The sequence below is a fragment of the Onychostruthus taczanowskii genome, unplaced genomic scaffold, assembly GCF_017590055.1.
Source record: "Onychostruthus taczanowskii isolate IOZ18803 unplaced genomic scaffold, ASM1759005v1 scaffold5, whole genome shotgun sequence".
Taxonomy (NCBI): domain Eukaryota; kingdom Metazoa; phylum Chordata; class Aves; order Passeriformes; family Passeridae; genus Onychostruthus; species Onychostruthus taczanowskii.
This window is the reverse complement of record NW_024502568.1, coordinates 1,209,672-1,232,704: the sequence shown is the minus strand read 5'-3', so window position 1 is coordinate 1,232,704 and position 23,033 is coordinate 1,209,672. Positions and strand designations below refer to the sequence as shown.

The 23,033-nt window shown below is 40.9% G+C and overlaps 1 protein-coding gene across 2 annotated transcripts in view; it reads left to right on the top strand.

Moving 5' to 3' along the window:
- MARCHF8 (membrane associated ring-CH-type finger 8) overlaps window positions 1-23,033 on the top strand; it is an 88,952-nt gene that overhangs the window by 11,450 nt on the left and 54,469 nt on the right. For both annotated transcript variants that reach the window (XM_041415458.1, XM_041415459.1), the window contains exon 2: window positions 10,083-10,261. In XM_041415458.1, coding sequence (XP_041271392.1) covers window positions 10,166-10,261 — 96 coding nt within the window. In that variant the 5' untranslated portion in view covers window positions 10,083-10,165. The remainder of the gene's footprint in view (window positions 1-10,082; window positions 10,262-23,033) is intronic.

Genomic DNA, 23,033 nt, shown 5'->3' with positions numbered 1-23,033 from the left:
GCAAGAAAGAGACCTGTGCAGTTCTAAGTGTTTCTCATTAGTAAGCACCATTTTTCTGTACCTGGATACTTCACTGTCTCAGTAGCTTTCTGCAGCTGGATGTGTTTGGCTGGCAGTGAGCTGCTAGTGGATGATAGCTGGACTTTACTGCTGTAATTATGGTGATAGAAAGGTGTGATGGGTTTGCTTTAATAGGATTCTATACAGGTCTTGCAAGTGTATAGGAATGGATTGGTGGAATTTTTTGCTGTTTCTCTAAATTTCTCATAAAATCTCTAAACTTCTAAATGCTTGTAGAAATGAAGGGACTAATACTGGGTGGAACATAAAGGGTCAACACTTGATTGCTGAATTGAGAACAAGGACAATGGGTGAGGATGCAACTGCTGGACACTGTTTCCTTGTCTGTGCAAGAAGGCAGTGATTTAAAGGAATCCACAGTCACGTATTCATCTCATGATTGCATCCAGTGGCTATTTTAGGTACAGTGGGGATGAATGGCCCTTTATGGACTGTGGTGAGGAATGCCTTGTCTGTGGGTTTCAGTAATGCCAGTCCCTGCTTTTCGGGTGGCACAGAGCACTGTTGTGGGGGAAGGATGGTCAGAACCAGCACACACGTGCCAGCAGGCTGGTGTGAAATAACACCCTCACGAAGGGAAGCGGTGCGGGTGCTGCGCTGCTGCCAGCAGCGCGTGTCGGTGTCAGCTCTGGCACAGGGAGCTGGGCTCTGACTGTTTGTCAGCCATCTGGAATCAGTTGCCTGGCCTTTAAACTACACCAGGGACACTTAAAATACGATAGACACATGCAGCCTTTTTAACCACCCAGCAAATCCCATGATAAGGCTGCAGCTGGAAGAGGCTGTCTTGTTCTGGCACTGGAAGGGATTTAGTTCTGTTCACAGACCTGGACCTGGACTCTGTGGGCTTTATACAGCTTTACTTTTTAATGATAATGCCATGACACAGTTTCTTAAACTATAGGCACAGTTTTCATATTGAAGTTGATGAGAAATACCATGTCTGTCTGCTGAGCAATCTCAAATCAAGATCTGGCAATTTTTGGTGACAATGCAGGTGTGAAAGAGAGAGTGACTCATGTGTAGTGCTGTTATTGCTTGTCTTACTGTAGTGCTTCAGTCTGTGCTCTTGGTTGTGCCAGGTACTGTACATTGCCATGGTGAGGAACAATACCACCCCACAAAAGCTGTCTGTGTGGCTGGAACAGCCTGGAAGTGGGAAGTGGAAGTACTGGCTACACCAGAGAACTCCAATGGTTTGCCTTCTTGAACCACAGCCAGTGAGCACACCTGACTATTGGTGATACTTGAAATAAAGATGAGCAGCAATGTCAGTGAGGTGTGGAATCTACTCCCCCAGGATGTTGTTCTGCCTGGATGACAAGTTCTCATGCAGGTAGCAGTGTTGGTCCTGCCCACATTGCCTTTTGCACAGGGGATTCTTGGACATAACAAATGTACAGAGAAAGGATCAGAATGGAAAAAGATAGAAATACAAAACCTTTAAGAAACATACTATGCCTGAGTATATTCCCCAATAAAAAGTTTTTACTGAAGTCTGTTATACTTTAATGACTTATGTTATTTCCCTGTATTTAACATGTATTTCGAATTTTTTAATTGGATGATTGCAAACAAGTTCTGGTAGTGAGTTTGGCATCAGAAGTCAGGTTACTTTAAAATGTGAGAATTTATGGTTGAAATCAAACTCATCTGTGACATGCAAGTTAGCAGAAGAATCAGGTACGAGGTGTTTCATACATTGCTCTTTTTATTCTGCATTTGAGCTTCTGCAGACTCTGGTTTTAGGGTCTCCAGTTGCTTTGTGCAAGTCCTAAAGAATGTGGTTTATAGGTGTTTCTTCAGAGTTTAAAGGCTTGTCATAGTGATCCAGAAATCTAGATTTTATTAAAGCTTCCACAGCAAAAACATATTGCAACTTAAACCTATAAATAAAGAGTTACCTGACATTTAACTCATAAATTATTTTAAATAAATACCTTCTTATGTTCATGGCTTTGGAAATTTCTTACTCACCCAAAGAGAAAGAAGGAATGATTTCTCATTTCTTCAAAACACAGTATCATATAATCCATAATATGTTCTTTTTACTCTGCCTTAAGAGGAGTGTTGTGCCTGGTAGCAGTTAAACAATAGTGAAGAATGTTGATTAGGTACCTGTTGTTTGTAAATGGCTTTTACAACTGTTTGTTTCTGATGTAATAAAGTAATAAAGGAAAATAAGTGATGTAGCACAGAATTTTCCTAAAAAATGCATTGTTATCTCTGTACAATATAGAATGTGAGCAATGTCCTCCCTGAACAATGGTGAGATTGTTCTCTTTCATCACTGTCTCACATTGTAAATATTTATACTGGTTGAGAAACCCAGGCTTTTGTTGTCTTCAATGTAAGTGTGTGCATTTTTTAATAATCTTTAATAATTTTGAAGATAAAAATACAGAGCAATTTTTCCTCGGATTTCAGAACTGATTTAGAGTTTTATGAACAGCAAAAGGATTGTAATAGAGACTAGGAAAGGATCATAAACTATTTATAGGTGTTACATTGTATCATGTGGATTTGTGTATTAGACTAGAAATTTACCTGCAAGTAATTGGTGCAAATTCCTCTCTCTGGTCTATACATGTATTAGTATGTCTCTTATTCCCCTGGATTATAATCTTCATTACATTTTCTTCTAAAAAATATCAGTTGTTACATGGAGCACTTTGCCAAATCACAGTGATCATGTGGGCTTTTTTCACAATAGATTTGCAATTATTCTGGAGGTCTGGGGCGTTACCCTTGTCCTTGATATCACTTGCTGTCTTTCTGAGGCATGTCACAGTTTTGTGGGTTTTGGTGTTTACACATGAGTAGGGTGAGGGGAGTGGTTTTTGTATTCAGCAGCTGTACTGTGGCCCCTTCTGTGCTGATTGCAGGATGATCTGCAGTTGCAGTCGACCAGCTGCACCAGTCTTGGTGGACCAGTCTCAAGCCTGTGTTCACACTGTGATGGAATCCATGTAAGTTACTGCTGTGCATTAACTTTTGGACATGCAGTGAAGAAGGAAAGACAGCTTCTCTCAGAAACTGTAGGAATGGGTGTAATGCTGTGACATGTTCTTCTCTGACAATGAGTATTGTAACAAAGCAAGTCTTCATCCATATCTTTTGGAAAAATTTAAAGTTGTGTGATGGCTTCTTCTGGAGAGGGCATTAATTTCTCAGTCTCTACCTGTGCTGAGAGTTGATGGGATCGTGGGTAAAAGCGATAAGGCAAGCCCCAAACAGGCTGTGATGTAATGTCCTGCTTGCAGCAAAGCTGTGAAGACTCACAGCTTGCTGTGAGTGGGGTTCATGTGCTAGACTTGCTCTGTTCAGAAGCAAGATGTCTTTAATGTGAAGGGGTGAGGAGAAATGGTGATTATTGAGGCAAGAGAGTGAATGGCACCCCATTATGCAAATAGATTTGGGAATTCAGCGGAGCAGGTAGAGGAATTTGCTGGCTGAGAAAACAGGAGCCCTGGCTGTTACTTCTCCCTGACCTCCCTCATTAGGACTTTCCAATGTAGGGAATCAAACTCTTGCTTTATTTCTTTTTCTTTTTGCTTTTTGTAGTTTGAGACTGTCCCAGGGATTATTACTGATGTTATTATGGTCTGTTTAATAAAAAAATATGCAAAGGGAGTTTCTTAAAAATGTGAGCCAGCAGACTGCTGATGCTAAAGCAGTTTTGCAGGAGCTTACTGCCACAGGTGTGTATGGAGCACCTGGTACTTTGTTTTTTCCACAGGACATCAGGAATGATCAGTGATGCTTCTGATGCAGGTAAAATGCTATTAGTAGCAGAAGCAGACAAAAGCAATTTCTTGGTTTCTCAGGGGACTGTAATGAGTGTACTATTTTGTTATTATAACAGAAGAGAGTGACATTTGTTTTCCTGAATACTAACCAAGCTAGTTCACAATTGCATTTATCAGCTGATTTAATTTGAAGGGAACAGTTTTTAATGAACTTGTTTTTCAGTGGTCCAGATCCTGCTCAGCTTCCACTGAAATCATGGGAAGGGGTTGCTAAGAGCTTTGGGACCATTATTTACTGAGAATGTAGTTTGACTGCTTGCTTGTCTAGTTGTATTATATTAGTAAAATAACTGTATTCTTATTTAGAGAGGAGTTAGCCAGAGCTGGCAGATAGCTCTGTTTCTCTGTGGGTTATGTGTAGTCTACACCTGTATATTCCTGTGTATTGAGAAGCTTTCAAAGGGAAGATGGGGAACTTGCAGAAGAAACTCGTCTCCTTTCTAAGTATTTATTTTTTTTTCAGCTACTCAATAACATGATTTAAAAATATATTTGAACTTAAAGTTTTGAAGCTGATTAGTTTGGGGACCCTAGCTGGTGGAGGAAAGGAGGAACTGAGATAATAAAGGGAGAAGTTACAGCTAAGCTAGTAAGCAGTGCAAGATACATGGGCAGACTCAGAGCTGTAAATAGCAATAATCCAGAATTATATCTGCCTGGTCTGAATGCAAGGGTTCTTTTCAGGGTTAGTACAACATTAGAAGTGAAATGTGAAAGGTACTGCAGCAAAGGAAGTGTTAGTTCCTGTCTCTTAAGCTCTCTTGATTAGATTTGTTTGTCAAGTTAACAAATGCATGTGAAGTGCATGAGGCTTGATAACATCTCTTAAATACTGCTGTTAACAAAGTACTGATTAAGCTGCAGTAAACTAAAATGAAACGCAGATGCAGGATCCTCTTTTTGAAAATGCACATCTGTCATCTTTAGAAGAGCATTACATAAGATACATTAGTAGGGGAAGAGTCCGAACAAGCTCAAAATGAAATAAATAAAAGCTTCAAACTGGAGCCAACACAAGCTGGTACGACTGGAAATATTTGCAAATATGGAAAATGTGGTGTACAGAAAGTAGACATAAGCTGTATCCATCTGAAATGTCAGATGTTACAGGAGTAGTAAATTCCTGTGTGCATCTTAAGTCACTGGATGAGGGCTTCTGTTACCTTCAGAACAATGACAAAAACACAAAACCAAAGGAGTTTTTTAAATGGAGCTTTGAGATTTCACATAGAGACCTCCAGCAGAAAAAGATTCCAAATCTGCATTAATAGATTATTTCAAGTCTTATTATGAGCACGTAAGCCAGTTGATGAAGACGTTACACTATCTAGCAGCAGATTTCTTTAGGGAGTTTCCATTCCTTCTTGCGTTGTTCAGGCTTTGTGCTGCATAGAGGGGAAGTTTCAGAAGACCAGACTGCATGGCAGCAATCCACAAAGTCTCTGAGCAGAATTTTCAGCCTGCTTTATTTTTAGCCCGTCCACCCTGCAACAGATTGTCAGAGCACTGACATAGGTGATGCTGCTCATCATCACTACTGTGGGCTAGGGCAGCTGAAGAGAAGTTAAGAAACCTTGGGGCAGACAGAACAACTCACAGGTGAAATTCTTTCCAATTTCCTTCTGTTAGTGACTATCATCTTCCTTCTGCCACAGGTTCCAAGGCATATCTTTCATGCATATAAAGACATATTATTTTAATCCAGAATACCTATTGTACTTTAAACAGGAAAACAAATGACCTATTTGACTGGTGCATTTTTACCCCTTCTGAGTAATACAAAGCATTTGTACATACTTGCATGCATCCTCGAGATACATTTCTTTTGGTAAGGCCTGTGTACATCTGCAGCCAGTGCCACTACAGCTCCTGAGCTTCTCTTGAAGTTTTCCAGCGTATGCTGTGTAGCAAGGGTATATGGTGGACTTTCTGAAGTATAAATGACCGAAGAGAAGAATCTGTTTGTAGACTCTGGTAGGTACCAAACCACTGACAGAAAATCCTGATTTGTAGTTACTTGCCCAATTCCAGCTATGAATCTTTGGCAAAGAGTAGTTTAGCCTTTATGTTGGAACCTGTAATGGGCTGCAGTAGGTGGCAGGTGAGGATGGACTTCCATCTGCATTCTTCCAATGGCACTTAACATTCTAACAAATCCAGCAAGTTACAGATCATTTGGTTCATCTCATGTTCTTGCTTTCACTTGGGAAACTGAGGTCTTGACAGGGTGGATGATTAAAGCAGGAATTCCAAGTGGTTTCCACCTACTTCTGTTATTCTGAAGTTTCCTGGTTTTGTCCCTTCTCTTTGCTGAGGGATACATCTGGTGCAGGTAGTTCAGTTCACAAGATGCAGATTGAGCTCTGGGTGGGGGCCAGAGACAAGAGGCCATGAATTTCCAACCTCTTGGACATCAAAGGGCGTGAAGATGAATGGTGCCAGTGAGGTAGGTGAATGGGCACTGGGAGACACAGCAGGAGCAGGGGACTCAGGATGAAGAGTGAGATTTGTGTGCAGGTAGACTGCGGGATGGCATTTTTAAAAGCCATGGGGGCCCTTTGTTGGGGTACTCCTTGGAGGCACCAGCTCAGGCTGTTTGTGTTACTGCACTGTGAATAAATGGTTTTGTGGAACAAGATATCTGAGATGCTGCCATGGGAAAACCTGGGGACAAACCTGTAGGGAGACCTGGTCTGACTGTGTGAGTGGGGTGTGCAGGGAGTCAAGCAAGGGTCTCATGGGCTCTTAGGAGCCTCCTGCTTTGAAGAGGCTTCAGTCCCAGCAGTGAAAAGTCTCTGGTGTTGGAAGTGCCACTGCCAGAGTCACGTGAATGGTCAGACTGGAAGGTTTCCTTAACACCAATTACTTCCTGCAGATAACCCAGAAGAACGTAATTTTCTGCTTCTTCAGATGTACTGTTCAAGGGAATGCCCCAGCCACCAGGCCCAAGTCATGTGGATGCTTTTCCTTCCTTTTGTACCTCTCAGCAACCTTGAGAGACTCTGTCCTGTGTTCTCTGAATCCGGCTGATTTTGCTGCAGCTTTGTGGTTCCAGCAATGTAATGAGGACCTAGGTGGTGTGGTTCCAGGTGTCTGCAGGCATTTTTAGTTACTGTTTTGCCTATCCTGCAGAAAGCAAAACTGGACTACCTGAGTGGGTGAAATCTTAGCTTCGCTGAACTGAGATTATCTTGGGTCTCCGCAGCCAGGATTTTTACTTTTGTCTTTTGAAATGGCATTTGTTTTGAAGACTCTCTGCAATGGGAGTATGGCTGGAGTCCATCTTTTAGGAACCAGTGTGGCTATAGATAAGAGTAACAGCTGAGCTTCAAGCTGTCCTCTGCCTTGGCATTCTCATGTGCCCCAGGCAGCTTTGCAGGAAGTTATGAACCAAGTAAAACACAGTGAAGGAGGAAGCTGAGCCCATACCTGCCCCCTCCTGAGTGAGTGTACTCTGCTGTTGGATGGAGGTGCTGTAGTAATGAGGAATTCACATTTTGTATGAGGTATGGCCTAAACATCTAACTGGAATCCTGAACAGAAGGGGCTATCAAGGAGCAGTCTCACTGCCTTGGCGCTTCTTCCTTTTTGGCAGGCCCCCAGTTTGATGTGCTTCAAGTTTGGATCCTACTTTGCAAGTGCCCAACTCTTCACCTTTGAATCAGGTAGGACGTGGAATTAATTTAGCTGTGAGATATCCTGTGGAACTTGTCATAACTTGCTTTGTGTTGGCTTTGAGTGGCATTGCTTTTCTGGCATGCTTGTCTGTTTGTACTCAGTACTGCAGATGGTCTGTTCATTCACGTAACTTTATCCCTTAATTAGCCCTGTGGAGTTAAAGTGCTTTAGGTTGATACAGACAGAATTTGAGTTGTGTGCATTATTAGGGACCCAGCAGATTGGGGATGCGACAGGGTGGCATCTGGGTTTAGTTTACAGCTTTCTCTAAGCTACCCTTGAACAAAGGCAGGCTTTATTAGAGTGTCTGCCAGGCTTCTTTACCAGAGGAGGGCTGTTTCACATCATCTTTTAGTACACAGTTGGATTATATCTGCTGTTTGAGCTCTTTCAAAGAATTCTAACACATGCTGTCCTTGAAATACCTGCAAAAATACTGGTTTGACTTGTTTGCCATCATCAGAGAGGGTTAACTGTGTTTTCCAGTAATTTTCCGTGTTCTCTATATAGTCATAACTTGTCCTTGCCTGCAAGCCCATAACCCTTTTTGAGGGGAGACACAGAGCAGAACTCCTTCACTTTTGCTCCGTTATTGCAGGCAATAGTACAAAACATATTACCTGGCATATTTTCATTGAAGCTCAGTGTTCTCTGGATTTGCTTTCACTGTTTTCTTGGGAAAATACCTTCCCTACCCGCCTTGTTTATTGTGGTTTGATAATCCCATCTCGGCTCATGTTTATATTCCCTCTGGTTTGGCTCTTTTAGAGGTTGTAACTAAGCAGGTGTGGGGGGGATCTGAGGAGGTTCTGTGTTTTCTCTTTGTGCTGGGATTCAGTAATGCTGGTAAATCTCGTGTTTGCATTTTTCCTCCAGTACGGAAGTGTCCTTGTTGCTAGTTTATGCACACTGATATATTTTACTTTTAAAGTAAGTGATGCCTGAAAGTTACGGAGGCGTTGCCTTTAAAGCTCTCATGCGTGCTTTATGATGCTGTCTTGGCCTCTATGGGAGTAATACAAATCCTGCCCACGTGTCAGTAAAGCTCATGAACTTGGCTGAGTGCTCGAACGGGCAAACAGCATCATGCAGCAGGTGGAGTGTGTGATTGGGATGCTGCAGGCCTTGCTTACATTTTTGGTTTTGCTCATGATTTTCTCTACAACCTTTGATAATTCTTTCCCCCTCAGTGGAAAGAGGATAGTGAACTGTCATTGTCCATATAAAGTGCCTCGGAACTTAATTTTTTTTCTATTGTTTAATCAAAACCCTTTTTCGATTGTTTAGTCAAAATAGTTGATCCTGTTTTCATTTTACACAACTGCAGTATTCCTGTGGAGTCTAGTGGAAATAAGCCAGGCTTTTTAGGTTTTTGATTACACAAAATATGCTGAATGGTCTGGTTCTATCTTTAAAACTTCCAATTAAATGTTAAATTAAAAATGTGTGCAGTATAAATTAAGGGTATGCACTAAGTGCTAAGCGATACTACTTCCAGATTATTAAACAACATAATACATAGGGCATTTATGTAGTCTCTGTTTTCTGCTTTTTCATATTCAGAACCAGACAAACAAAAAGTTGCTATGTTATGGAAACAGAACAGTGCATCATTCAGTTGCCCTGTTTAATATAGTCCCCGCTGTGTTAATGCCTTTCTAATCTGTTCTTTAAACACAATTGATTGTGTCTCATTTATGGCAAATTACATTCCAAATAAACATGCCATGATATTGCATGTTTCAAAAAGCTTTTTATTTATTGTAACTTCATTAATCTAATAAAAGCTATGGTTAATTATGCCTGCCTTTCAGATTCAGCACTGCCAATTTTGGCTAATTTATGTCTATGTCTATTTTTCCTACGTGTAATGCTTCCCTGTTACATTAGTAGAAGAAGGATAAAGTGTGTGTAGTCCATCCAGTGAATTCACAATCCCTAGTGAGGGATTTTGATTATATTAATCTCTAATAGTCTTAGGAAAGGAACAGCTCATGTGATACATCTTTCAGCTGGTACAGGTTTATATGGTACAGGTTTATATGAATGACAAGAGCCAGATGCGGGCTGTTTTCTGTTTTTAGCCAAAGCTGCATCATTCAGGTTTTTTTAGGATGACTCCTGAGGCAATTTGATCCAGTATGCGCGGTTGGCAGTTCAGAAAACTTATGAGCTTTGTTCCTTGCACCTCCAGGTAGCACACTCAGCTTGGAGAGCTGCCCTTCCTCCTTCTCCCTATCCAAGCAAACTCAAGCATGATCCCTGCCCTCTAGCTCTGCTCTTAGAATGCTTTCACAACTGGTTGAGAATTTATTTGTTCATTTTGCGTTAATTGTGCTCTGACCTGTCTAGTTAAAATTCTTTAGACTTTTTGTGTCTCTTCTCACCCAGCAAGGGCACCAGAATCCAGAGAAAATAAGACATATGTCTTGGTCCAGTGGATGGCATAGCTTTGGTTTAGAAATTACTGCATTTCAAGCTACTTTAACATAATCTAATATTTTTATTTTTTAGTTGCAAGGCCTTACAATGGCACAGAATGAGCACTGCGTTCAAGCCTCCTTCCTGTAAATGATAGGACCAAACAAGGCGGTGTGATGAACATGCCACTGCATCAAATCTCTGTCATTCCAGCTCAGGATGTTACCTCTTCCAGAGTCTCCAGGAGCAAGACCAAAGAAAAAGAAGAACAGGTACTGTCAGATATGCTTGATTTTCACTAGAAGCTATCTAAGTCTAAAATGATAGGGGTTACCAAATCAGACCTGATTCTATTCCAAAGCCCAAATTCCTTGCATTACTGCTGCTTTTAGTGAGGACAAATGCTACCAAATTACCTTCTTATTTTTGTGTTTGCTATTTTAAAGCAGCTGGCTGCAAAATTCTAGAGATTGTTGTTGAGTAACTTCTGCAAAATGCAAGTTACAGCCCTCTATTTTGCATAAGAATTCAAGGCAGATAGGGATTTGGATGATGGTTCTAATACAATTATTGTAGAAGCTGTTACAGGTGTATTTAAAGAAAAATTATATGGAATGTGAACTCCTATATGTAGCCATGCATCCTGTTTTTCTTTGCTCTTGGTAGCATGTAGTAGCTGTGCTGTATTTCAAAGTGACTAGAATATCACAAGGAAGGCTGTATACACCCATATGTATACATGCTCTACTGGTTTATGCAATATGATTTGCATTCTTAATTTGGGAGTGTGTGTATGAGTGAAATCAATCTGAGGTCTTGCTGTGGTGGTAATGCAAAAATATCTGTGGTATCTACTGATTGAGTCCAGTAAAATCCAATCAATACACCACTTAACAGTTTGTAATAGCATGTGAAGACTAGATTATGTCTAGTCTTCACATGTCAGCCTTATTTATCTGGGCTGTGTCTGATCCAGCCCAAAAAACCTTAATGTGCATCATGCTTCAGTGTACACTGTACTGTATTGATCTTGTATTATCTGTCAGTTCCACAGAAACATCTTTGTGGTTTTGTAGCTTTAACAAAATGACGTCAATTCACATTATGGCACAGCTGCAGGGCTTGCTTTGTGGACTGCTCAGCAGTGGTTAACTCTTGAGGAGACCTAGAGTGGTGCTGATTACAGATAGGGTGTAGTTTATGTATAAGGGACTAGAAAGACACTGTCATGTTACAGAAAGAGATTCACCAACACTAACTTTGAGTAGGGTAAAAGAGTAATTTCTGATGTGTTGTGGTAATTTGCCCTGATGACCCATCTCACCTGACAGCTGTCCAGATTGCACCTATCAAAGTCACCAGGAGAAATAAACTGTCCTAATATTGGCTGGTTTGAGTCTTTTCCTCAGTAACATCTTAAAATGGATTCTAGAGATTCCGATTGTTAAACCAGTAATTAATTAGGCTGGCACACTGCTGCTTTTAGTTGCCAGAACTAGGCAAGAAGTTACCATCACAGAGGAGATGCTCTAAATCCATAAAACACATGGTCTCAGGAGTCTGCTGGAATCTGTCACTTCCCCTGTCACATACAGTTACTGTCTGAGCAGCTCCCTGGGTAAGAGGGCTCTGCTGTTTGCTCCCTTTCCTGCTCTCCCATATAGCTAACTGTATGTGCTGAGTGAAACAGCTCCTTTGTCAAATGCAGGGCAGTGCTGTGAATTTACTCTGCTCTGGGGCGGTGGAGATTAGGAGGCAGATCAGAGCAGCTTGAGCCTCTAACCACACAGTAGGTTCCAGTGAGAGTCTCAACTCCTCTTCTAAACATGTTTTTAATTTCCAACAACAGTGACTGGTGTTAACAAATATCCCCTGTGTTTCTGTCATGATAACTAGTTGAAGTGTTGATTATTGTTCCCCTTGCTGGGCTGCTGTTATATTTTCAAGCCTTGGCACGTTAGAAACAGAACAGTTTAAATATGTGCAGTGTTGAAGAGGAAGTGGGACCATGCAAGCAATAGATTAGGTTAACTTGGAAACACTTTGTGTTTCTCAAGTCTTGTCCTTCCTGTCTCCATCAGCATATTCATTCATCCCCAGGTGTCCTGCATTCTGCCAAAACTACAGCTGGAACTGACACTGTGGCTGCTCCTGTGCACGAGCCTGGGTCTTACATTCCCTTCCTCACTTGTGCTTCTGGTGTTAACCTTTAATGCTGGATCTTACAGTGAGCTGGAGGGCAATCAATTTGTTAATGTGCTGGCTTTGACCGATCCAGTTAAATTTTCATATTGCATCAGTTAGGATGGTCAAGGATACTTTCTAGTCAGAGTCCCTGTTAACTCTTGGATGCAGTCAAGACCCACTGGGCAAGAGTGAGTTTTGCTCATATTTAAAGAATATGGTAAAGGGGAGATGGTATGCAAGAGAAAAAGAATTTCAAGATTGTCCTTGCCATATTTTAAATCAGATTTTAATTTCAAAATGCCTGTCTTCTCTTGAGATAGTAACTCCAATATAAAGAGCAGCAATGCAGCTGAACATGATCCTGTATTGGGCAAATCTGCTGAGTAGTTGCAGGTAGTTGTGCCCTAGGTACCATCTACTGTACAAGAGATTGATACTAGGTAAAACTAAGAAGGTGTTCCAGTACAAAGTCAGTGTAACTTCAGTACTTTCGTATTTCAGTTGCGTAAGTTCCCATTGGACAGCATAGGTCACAGTTATTTCTTTATGCTGTAGTTGCTCTAGACACAGTTCTTATGTCTGCAAAAACATACAATAGTTTTTGAGAAAAATCTGTAACATTTCACAGTTTGATTCAAGTACCATGATATTCTTACCTTTTATTATATAGTAATAATAGGAATTTCTTATATTTTCTGTGCAGGAACAGTAAGCTACTCAAACAAATGTGTACACTGTGGTCTTAAAATATTTTGAGTTGTACAAAGCCACTTGACAATCTGAACAAAATCAAACCACAATCAAACCCATAGTACTATTTCACAGATAAATGTGTAGGTTTGCTTTGTAGGACCAGGCTTCTTAGACCAAGTGTATTTCCAGGCGTGAACTTAATATACATATCTCCCCTGTTTATTAACAAGCTGTGGCTGAAGCCAAGGTGAATAGAGTGTCATCTAGCAGATGAAATTTTGTCTTGCTTTCCTTTTTGCTATTTCAAGCCAGACCTTTGGTATGTTGGTACTTCCATCCTGCATTGTTAGAAGTCCTTTGAAGGAAAGGCTCAAGAAGTACAGCAGCAGAAAATTAAGGGCCAAGGTGCCTAGAGAGAGAACTTCCACCAGTCTGTGAAAAATCAGCGTCTTTCCTATTTCCCAGAACATGCTTTATATTCTGCTATCTTTCGTGGTTATGGGTGCGGTTAGTTATCCACATATCTCATAGAGGAAGAATTCTCAATCTGAACAGTACAGATTTCTTACTCTTCTCTTCTATGCTTCTGGTCAAGATGTAGCTCTGGTATTTCAGGTTAAAGCTTGGTTTTATTCTAGTTTTTCTTGTTACAAGAGGAGGTTTTCTGGACTATTGTTTTGTGACTAAATGAAGAACAGCAAGAAATCCTTACCGCCTTTATCATCACAATCCAGTTTGTCATACTGACTGATGATGTATAACACCTAGGCATGCTTCATGGCAGATTAAAATGTAGATTCAACGCCTGTGGAAGACTGTGGCAAAAATCCTATTGAATTTGAAGAAGTGTTAGGAGGAAAGGCTTTTGCCTACCATTTCTGGTCTATGTCCTCAGTGATATATATACATAGGAGCCTGATAGATTCAGGTTAATGTAATTTCAACATTTAAAATGGTTGAAATCTGAGCTTAGCAGCAGTATTTTGTGGAACTTTGTCCATATCCCCAGTAAAATAAGGAAGTTCATAAAGGGATTATTACTCTTGCATTTAACTCCGATGAACTGATAGCTTTAAGGGCTATTAATAACCATCATTAGCTTCTTACTTACCCTTCACTAGGAATAGCTTCATGCTTACCTGATTTAAGGGAGACTCGCTCTATTGTGTGCGGGAAGCTAGAACCCCCTTCCCCTGTTTGGTGGGCAGGGTGCTGGCAGCAGTGTTTCCTAGTGCATGCAAAAGCAAGCAGCTCTCAGGATTTCATGGGAAACAAGGAAACAATGCTGGCATGTGATTGAGGTGGAGTTCTGTGTTTGTTATATCATTGTCTTTTATAGGGCTTTCTGCCTTCCTCACTGAAGCAGACTGATGTCTGCTGTAGTTTGTTAGTGTTACTGCAGTGAGTGAAGCTCCCTCAGCAATAGCTTTTCACCGCTCTTCTAAAAATGTTCGCCAGCCATGGCCTCTGGTGCTGTGATCTCTGCAGATCTCATAAGCAGATCAAGGATGGGCGGGATCAGTGGTGGAATGAGAGACCATGAGATGTTGGTGCAAGTCATTTTTGGGCACAGTACTGTTGCTTCTCAATAGCCTCAACCTGTGAATCAATACCGAGCTGTTATCAAAGATCACACAGCATTTATCACAAATGCAGATCAATGTGCTAGTCAGATTTAAACTTGCTGATTCCAGTTGATCAGCTGAAACTCCCTTCTGTTCACTACTCTTGCTTTCTAAGTGCTGTGTAGTATTACTGGCTGCTACATCCTCAACAGAGATGGCTGTGATTGTCCCTGACATCTCCAGGTACTTCTCAACGCTGTCATCTGGAACATACTGAGTGCCTGATTTGTCTGGGTGAAATTGTGGTGAGAGAAGCATATTGTAATGCATCTTCATAAAGTTCTTCTGCCTTCGTAATGATCTCCTGCATCCTGTAACAGGAAAGGCCCTATGGCCTATTGATTCAAATAAGCCATGTCTTACTGGAAAAGCAGGACTTAGGGGAAAAAAGGCAATTGATGCATTTGCAAGAGTTTATAGTCATAGATCAGTATTCTCAAGGTAAAAATGTGTGCTTTATGTTGTTGAATCTAGAGTGACACTTTGAGGGCTGTTTTTAAGGTACAGAAGCACTCTGTGACTTTCTCCATTCACTTTTTGGACTTTGAGCTGTGAATGTAGTCTCTGAGTGGCTGAATTTGGTCCAGATACTCAGGCTTTGTAAGGCTCTGTGTGGCTGTGTTTGGATTTGCTTGCCCATTAAACTAAATCATTCATTAAGCAGCCAGGCTCTAAATCCTTTGTGAATTTTACCCCTTATTTTTTTTGTACTGTGATTTGTGTGTTTATGTGTAGCTATGTCATACATGAACATGGGGTCTGATATTTTTCCTTTCTGAAGTTTGCTTTGTATCAAAACTGGCTAACTATGGAAGGATTTTTGTCTGAGTATTCTGTATCTCTTCTGTGAGAATCAGAATGTGCTTTTCCTGCTGTACTTCTTGTAGGCATAGGCTCAGAGTGGATGGGAATTGTGAACACCTTTCCTGACAATTCAAATCTTGTTTTTACTGTGTTTTTCAATAGATCATAAATCATTTCTCAGAAAAAGTTACATTTCCCACTCTTCCTGTGCCTTGCCAGCTTAAGGGCTTGCTTCAACTGTCCCATGTGTTCCTGGCAAGAGCATGACTTACCTTGCCTTTGGTGTGGTACCTGAAAAACTGTCAAGAAGCACACAGAGTGAAGCCAGGCTTGGATTAAGCCAGGTCTGTAATCTGGGGTTTGTTTTTGTTCTACCAACCTGCTAGATGACATTGGGCAAATCCTTTGGGTTCTTGTGCTATCCTGTCTCTCATCTGTGAAAGAGGGCTGGCCCTGCTGACTAGCCTTGTAAAGGACTTGTGGTGTATGGATAAAAGCTGAGCAGCTGGAAGCCTTTGTCACTAGGTCCTTTGAGATGTCTGCTTTGCTAGAGTCCCAATTTGCAGACGTTTGTGCTGATGGCCAAGCACCCTGTTCTGCTGCTGAACATGGTGGGCATGGGGAATGTTGAGAGCAGAGGGGTCTTCCTCCTGGTGGTGGGCATTGCTCGATCTCAGTCATGGTGAATGTGCAACATGTTGTGACTTTCCTGAATTTCTTCTGCTCTTACTGTGCTTGAGTGCAGGATGAGAAGCTGGTCCTCTCAAGCCCTACTCTTGGAAGTCAGCACTTGCTGCTTCCCAACAAACCCCAGTGAAGGGGGAAGAGAGGAGACAGGAAGTGGGAGGGAGGGGATGGGATGGGAGGGAGCTGCTCTTGCTTGAGCAGTCCTAACAAAAAAGTCAGATCACGCTGTTTGATTCTGCATTGTGTTTGTTTTGGAGTGTGTACAGCATGTGTGTGTGAGGAAAGGAGCAGATGGCTGCTGAGTGGGGATGAATTACAAAAGGAAAAGTGTGGGAAGTGGTTTCTGAAAGGATTTTGAGGATTTTTTTCTTTTAAAAATTCAGTAAACATTATGAAAACTAACAGCAGTATATACAGCAGCAGAGTTTTAGATAGTGATTCTTTAGAGAAGAGGCTTCAGCAGTTTCAGATTTTGCGGTTCGCTTATAATCACTTGTTTGTTTACAATCTCTGTTTTGACTTTGCTTATTGCATGTGAACTCCTTACTTTGATGTCTCAAGACCAGAAACTTAGAGTTAATGATTATGATCTCAAGCAGTTGCATTAACCTGAATTTTAAACCACCTCTCCGATATTAAGAAAATCTGTCTGGCTTTTATTAGCAGCTCACTTAAGTAAGCTATTTAAGTAAGCCACTTAAATCATTCTTCAGAAAATATTGTATTCCAAAAGTGCTGATGCAGTTTAATTACATGATAGTCATGTATGCTTAGGTGGTGTTTTGCAGGTCAGTTAATATTTCTGGTGTTTGTTAATGTGCAACAACTTTTCATAAAGGGAACCCTGGAAGTGAGCTCGTGACTTTGGAGTTTTATGGGTTTTTTTCTTCCCTGGCAGAAGCATGCTTGTTTGTTTGCCTTCTGTTGAGATGTGTGTGTCAGTCATGATCCCAGTGATGTATATGTGCATATAAATAGCTGTGTTGATGAAATCACCACAGCTCCACAAAGACATTAGTCGAGACTTGATTGTAGTGTGCAGTGATTGCCATCATCCATTGGCTATCCTGTTTCTTTCAAGTGAGGCTGTCAGATTCCTGCAAACTGATTTTTAAAGTTCTTTGTTCATTAAATGTAATTTCTGTAAATGAGACACCCTAGAAGTACAGATGGTTTTGCCTCCTGTAGGATGCTTTGCATCATGCATGGATGCATAATGAATGACTTTGTTCATTTGATCTTTCAGACAGATGTGTTTCTTTGCCTGGTAAAATAAAGTAGGTTGGGTTTGGTGTTGGGGTTGTTCTTTAGGGTGTTCTGTTTTGGGTTGTTTTGGAGAGAAGGAGGAGGACTAACAATTCTGCCAGAGAGGCATGGTGTAGTACCCTTAATGCACTTGAACCTCAGTGAGTTTTAAAACTGTCTAGTTTTAAGCTGCTGATTCCCCTTAAACCCTGCACCCCAGTGCTTTATAGTTAAAACTTCAGCAAAATTGTATATGGGCTTAGATTTGTACCTTGAACTTAGCTGATTCTACTTGGTCTTTATGCCAGGTATGAATAATTCTTGAGAGGGCCAGGGGAAGTTGTTCTTCAGAAGTTGCTCCTCCCACTTTGCTGAAATCTAAGCTGTTAGGAGTACAACCTTCTGAGTCAATAGTCCTCACACCTAGAAACAAAATCCACCTTTGGGATTCATTTGGCTTCTCTTGGTCCCAGGAGTGATGGTCTCTCATCTGCTACTAAGTATGTTTCTCTCTGGCAGAAAACATAGCTCCTGTTTTAGGATATTTCTTCTGGAGATTTTTGCATAACAGCCACAAGTCAAAGCATACTTTTATTACTGAGCAAGCCTATGCATGTATTCTTTGAGGTCAGTGGTTGAAATTCAGAATTTCATTTTTTAGGAGTCAAGAATTGAATTCCAAAAACAAAGGAAGGAGCAGAATTCACCTATTTGTCAAGTCTACATTTACTTAAATCGCAGTCCTCTCTTCCTGTAAATAGGCCCTACTTTGATGTTGATGAAAATGAGTCAAAGTGGCCTGTTTATAATTTTTTCATTTGCTTGAATGCAGACCACACTTGATTCCTTGTGCACCTGGACTACAGGTGGCTGTAAGTGTCAGGGAGAGGGTTGTCCTTGAGTATGTGGCACTTGACTTCACCCCTGTGCTAAGTGAGCACTGCGTGTTTCCACCATGTTCTTTAAGTTGCAGCATTTCTGGTGTTCCTGGAGGCAGGAATCTGGGGCTGTGTCGCCACCTGCTTTGCACACATGTTGTGCATCTGTCAGGGTAACTGGAAGTAGGTATGTTTAGCCCAGATAGTCATACACTCAGATTCTATAAGTGTGGAAGCAATTTTTGGTGTATTTTTAAGATTAGAACATTTTTAGTAATAAGCTTGCATCTTATGCTTTGATTTTTCTGAGACCTTAAAGTAATGAAATGGGGTGTAGATCCAATTTTTTTGTGTAACCTACTGAGGTCTGTATCAAAGCTAGATTTGGAGTCACAGATTTCCAGTGTGCCTCACTGCCTTGAAGGATAATTGTATCTCCTACTCTTTGGTACTTACACCTTGGAAAATCACTGCTTTAGGTCTCACAGACGTAGAAGTATTTATGGCTATTTTTATGTAAAAAGTCAATCGGTTTTTTTTCTAACGCTCAAGTTCACTCTCTAGTGTGTAGTTGTGTTCATTAGTTAAGTGTATTTTCTGTAATATCTCACGATAATTATGGCTTGGCATCAAATTCTTAAAAGTATGAGATTATCCTTTTCCTAGAATTTAGAGAGAGGAGCCTAAAAAAGATATTTTAAAAGTTTAAAGGAGGCTTGGTGGTTTGGATTTTTCCTGTAAAGAGGTGAACGAGCAGTCTTGTAACACATGGAGAACTTTTGCTGAATGGAAAATTGCAAAATCAGAACTGTTTTAGCCTGCTGTGGCTAGATGCACAAACCCCATGTCAGTTGTAAAGTTTCTCCTGGCAATCATCTGCCTGCCTATTTCTAGTAATGTTCCCAAGCAGTAGATACAAGAGGAGGTGGGTAATAGGTTGTTCAGGTTGAAACAAGATGTGTTTGCCTCAGACAGTGGCTTGTGTGATACTTTCTTCCTTCAGTTTTTATTCATAATAACAGTGAAAAGTTTTGATTGATCCCAGAGAATATGAAAGAGTTGTTTGGGCTTGGTTTCCCTCCAGTATTCTGTTCACTGTTACTCAGGTGGCTGAAAGCACGTTATTTGGGTAAAGATTGCAAGGCAGCCTTGTATGCAGTGAAGTGAAACATTTGCTAATTTTTGCATCTTAATTTCTCCAAGCTGGTTAACTTAACAACAGTTAAGCAACTTCGTTCTGCATGAAATACTGGGATGTGAGGTCCTCTTTGGCTGCTAACAAGCTTCAGGTACTCCAGAGACACTGGAGTTACTGAAACATGCACAGGCAGATTTGTGGTAGTGACCCCTAAATACAGGGGTTTCTGTTTTCATGCTCCACGGTTGGGATATCTGGGAGAAGTGAAGCACAGCTACTGCATACCTGTAAACTTTAAACCATAGCCATTTTAAGTTAAGTAGTGACAAAGGAAGCATTAGGGTAGTTCATGGGAACCTTAGCAAATTAGGACCACTGGGTACTGCCGCTGCTGATTTGTGCTTAATCTAAGAAAAGGTATCTTCTCTCTTACAACTGGGAATAGGACTGAGCTGGTTCTCTTCTGTGATTAATAAAAAAGACTTGACTATTTGGCTTATAATTGCTCCAAATCAGCAAACAAAAAAGTCTGTGTCACTATACAGTGATGAAGTTCATGCAGAAAGGGAGCAGGCATGTTGGAGTACAGATTAAAGTTTTAAACAAAACACCTATTTTGTGTGTTTTTAATATGCAAATCAGGATATACACACCTGTATGTCTGTATATACATTCTTCCTCTGTACTCAGCACTGGTGAGGTCACACCTTGAGTGCTGTGTCCAGTTCTGGCCCCTCAGTTTGGGAAGGACATTGAGATGCTTGAGTGCATCCAGAGGAGGGAAATGAGGCTGGAGAGGGGCTGGGAACACAAACCCTGTGAGGAATGACTGAGGGAGCTGGGGGTGTTTAGCCTGGGGAAAAGGAGACTCGGGGGTGATTTTATCACTCTCTGCAACTTCCTGAAAGGTGGCTGTTGGGGGGATTGGTCTCTTTGTCCAGGCAGCAACCGACAGAATGAGAGGACACAGTCTCAAGCTGTGCCAAGGGAAATATAGGTTGGATATTAGGAAAAAGGTTTTTAGAGAAAGAGTGATAAAGTACTGGAATTGTCTGCCTAGGGAGGTGGTGGAGTCACCATCCCTGGACGTATTTAAAAAAACACTGGATGTGGCACTGGGTGCCATGGTTTAGTTCAGGTGTTAGGGCTGGGTTGGACTCAGTGATCTTGAAGGTCTCTTCCAACCTAGTGATTCTGTGTCTGTGTTATAGATATATCTATATACAGATACAGATGTAATTTTTAGACACTGGTAATAAAGGGTTGATTTTCCTAATTCCTAGCTAGAGTCAATGGAAAAGTAGCACCTCCCACCCCTAAAACTGTTTCACTGAAAGTGGCTTGTTTTATTTTAATGATTCCTTTGAAGTTTGTGACACTGAAGGCCAATAGGGTTGGCCACATCTGACTTGGAATTACCTGTTATGTTGCATGTAGTTACCCCTGTACATTAAATCTGTAACTCATGGTATTTGGAAGTGGCACTTCAGCTTCCAGCCTTGATTTGAAGGGTAAAGTTTCTGCCTTAGTTTGTAGTTTGTTTCCATGCCAGTGACCATCACAGTGCACAGAGGTGCTTTGCCTGCTGGTTGCTAGCAATTCTTTCTTTAGTAATTGAAACAGTCTCTTAAATTCTGCTTTTGATCTTGTGTGTTGAAAACAAGTGAGGTCATTCGCTTTATCTAAAAACTTACAGAAAAAATTCTGTACCCCAATAGGGTGTTTCCTTTAGCATTGAAAATGGGGCGGGGGAATGAGGGATGGAAAGGTATCCTTTTGGGGCCTCTCTTGTCCTGTTTGAAAGTAAAGGTTGGGACACTAGAAAAGCCAGTGTCTTAATTACAAAGCATGGGGTTTCAGTGGCTTTCCAGTTTTTGTCCTCTCTCAGTTCTCCAGTGCTACCTTGGCAGTTCAGAGGGAATACTGAAAACTCTGCTTGCTCTAATGCAAAGGTGAATAGCATTGATCATGTCCTCAAACCCTATTCAGGTTCTTATTTTCACTTGTCACTTCTCTACAGCTTTCTACAGCTAATCCTCTGCTGTGCTTCTGCTTTGTAAGCTGAAACCCACATAATTTGCAATCACAGCCTGTGTGACTTCAGTGAAAATAAAAGGCAGTTTTAGTACTGTGGGTTTTTTCCCCAAATCAGTTTCACATGCTCTGTATCTGTGAAGTGTCTGTAAGCCTCATCAGCCTGCTGAGCTTTGTGTCACCTGTATATATAACTGGCAGAGAGTTTCCTATGCTGTTTTTAAAAAATTAATTTCCATGTTATTACTGAAAATATTGACTGATGCCTGGCTTAGCACCAATCTTATGGAAACAGCAGGGACGTCTTAATTTGAGAAGGCCAACATCAAATCTGTCATCAGTCAGATCTTCACAAATGGAACATGTTTTTATATCAGTATCATTTGTTCCGTTTTTAGATGGAAACATTTGAGAAGAGAAATAGAAGGAAACACTCCTCTACATCAGACATAGTAAAGGTGGGAGTTCTACCACGCTAAAACAGACCTTCAGGAAAATGTTAATAGGAGACAACAGTCTGGCAAAAAAGCCCCACCCAGCAGATGGGGTGAGCCTGATTGCAATAAGGCAGCACTTCCTCCCAGTCGCATCCTGGGCACAGCTGCTCTAAGAGATGTTTCTTCAGCAAGAGTTAGTGAGGAGAATTTCAAGAGAGGGTAATGTGCCCAGGTATGAGAGTTTCATATGCAGAATGAAACTTCAAGAAGATGTATCCTGTGGTCTCACTGCTCACACATATCCCACCAGGAACTCGGTGGCAGGCTCTGATGCTCCCATGCCATCTGTCCCAAGAATGATGGAGGGGTATCCAGCCAGAACACAAGAAGTACATTGTTAAAGTCCCTTTTTTAACACTGACTTCTTTCTGCCTACCTGTAGTAAACCTGAGGCACAACCAAGTCTCTAGGTTGCAGAGTGGAGGAAGGCAGATGAGATTAACCCATTTTTATAGCTTTTCTGGTTTTCAGTGGAGTCATTAGGACAGAAATAACTAAATCTGATGTTCTGGTTTATGACCAGAATTTTTGGGGGTAGCTTAATGCAGAACCTTGACCCTGTGCATGTAGTCTTCCTTCTGGTGAATTCTTCTTGCAAATTTGGGTAGGGTTTAGCTGTTGTGATTTTTTGAATCTGATGGGGTTTTTTTTGGAGTGAGTTTTTTTTTGGGTGGTTTTTGGTTTTCTGTTGTTGTTTTGGGGATTTTTTTGGAGAGACTTTTGAGGAAGCTCCTACAGTTCCTCTTCATAGCAGAGTTCTTGTTTTTACTTTTTTCTCCTAGATTTCTCAAATGTTCATTAAAGTGACTTAATGGTTCCTGCCTGTGCAGGTTTTTTTTGGAGGGAACTTGTGTGCAGTGCACTGGTCTGAACTCCATTCTGTTTTATGAGGCCAAAAAGCAAAACAGAGTCAAAAATGTAGCTGTGAGGGGAAATGAAAGCCTTACCGAGCCCTATACGCCCCTTACTTGCTTGGCCATTTTCATTTCATGTTCAGCCATCCAGTTTTTGATAGCCTGAATTGGTTTTTGTGGATTTGGATTTTTGGTTTTTTTCTGTAGTCAGTCTTTTCTGTTTTGTTTTTGGGGTTTTTTTGGGTTTTTTTTGGTTTGTGGGTTTTTTTTTTTTTTTTTTTTTTTTGTTGTTGTTGTTTTTTTTTTCTGTAGTGACTCTTTTAACACTTTTTTGAAAAATTCTTTAGGTCCTACTGTTATACCCAACTCTTATTTTATAGTTGCATTATTAACACCCACATT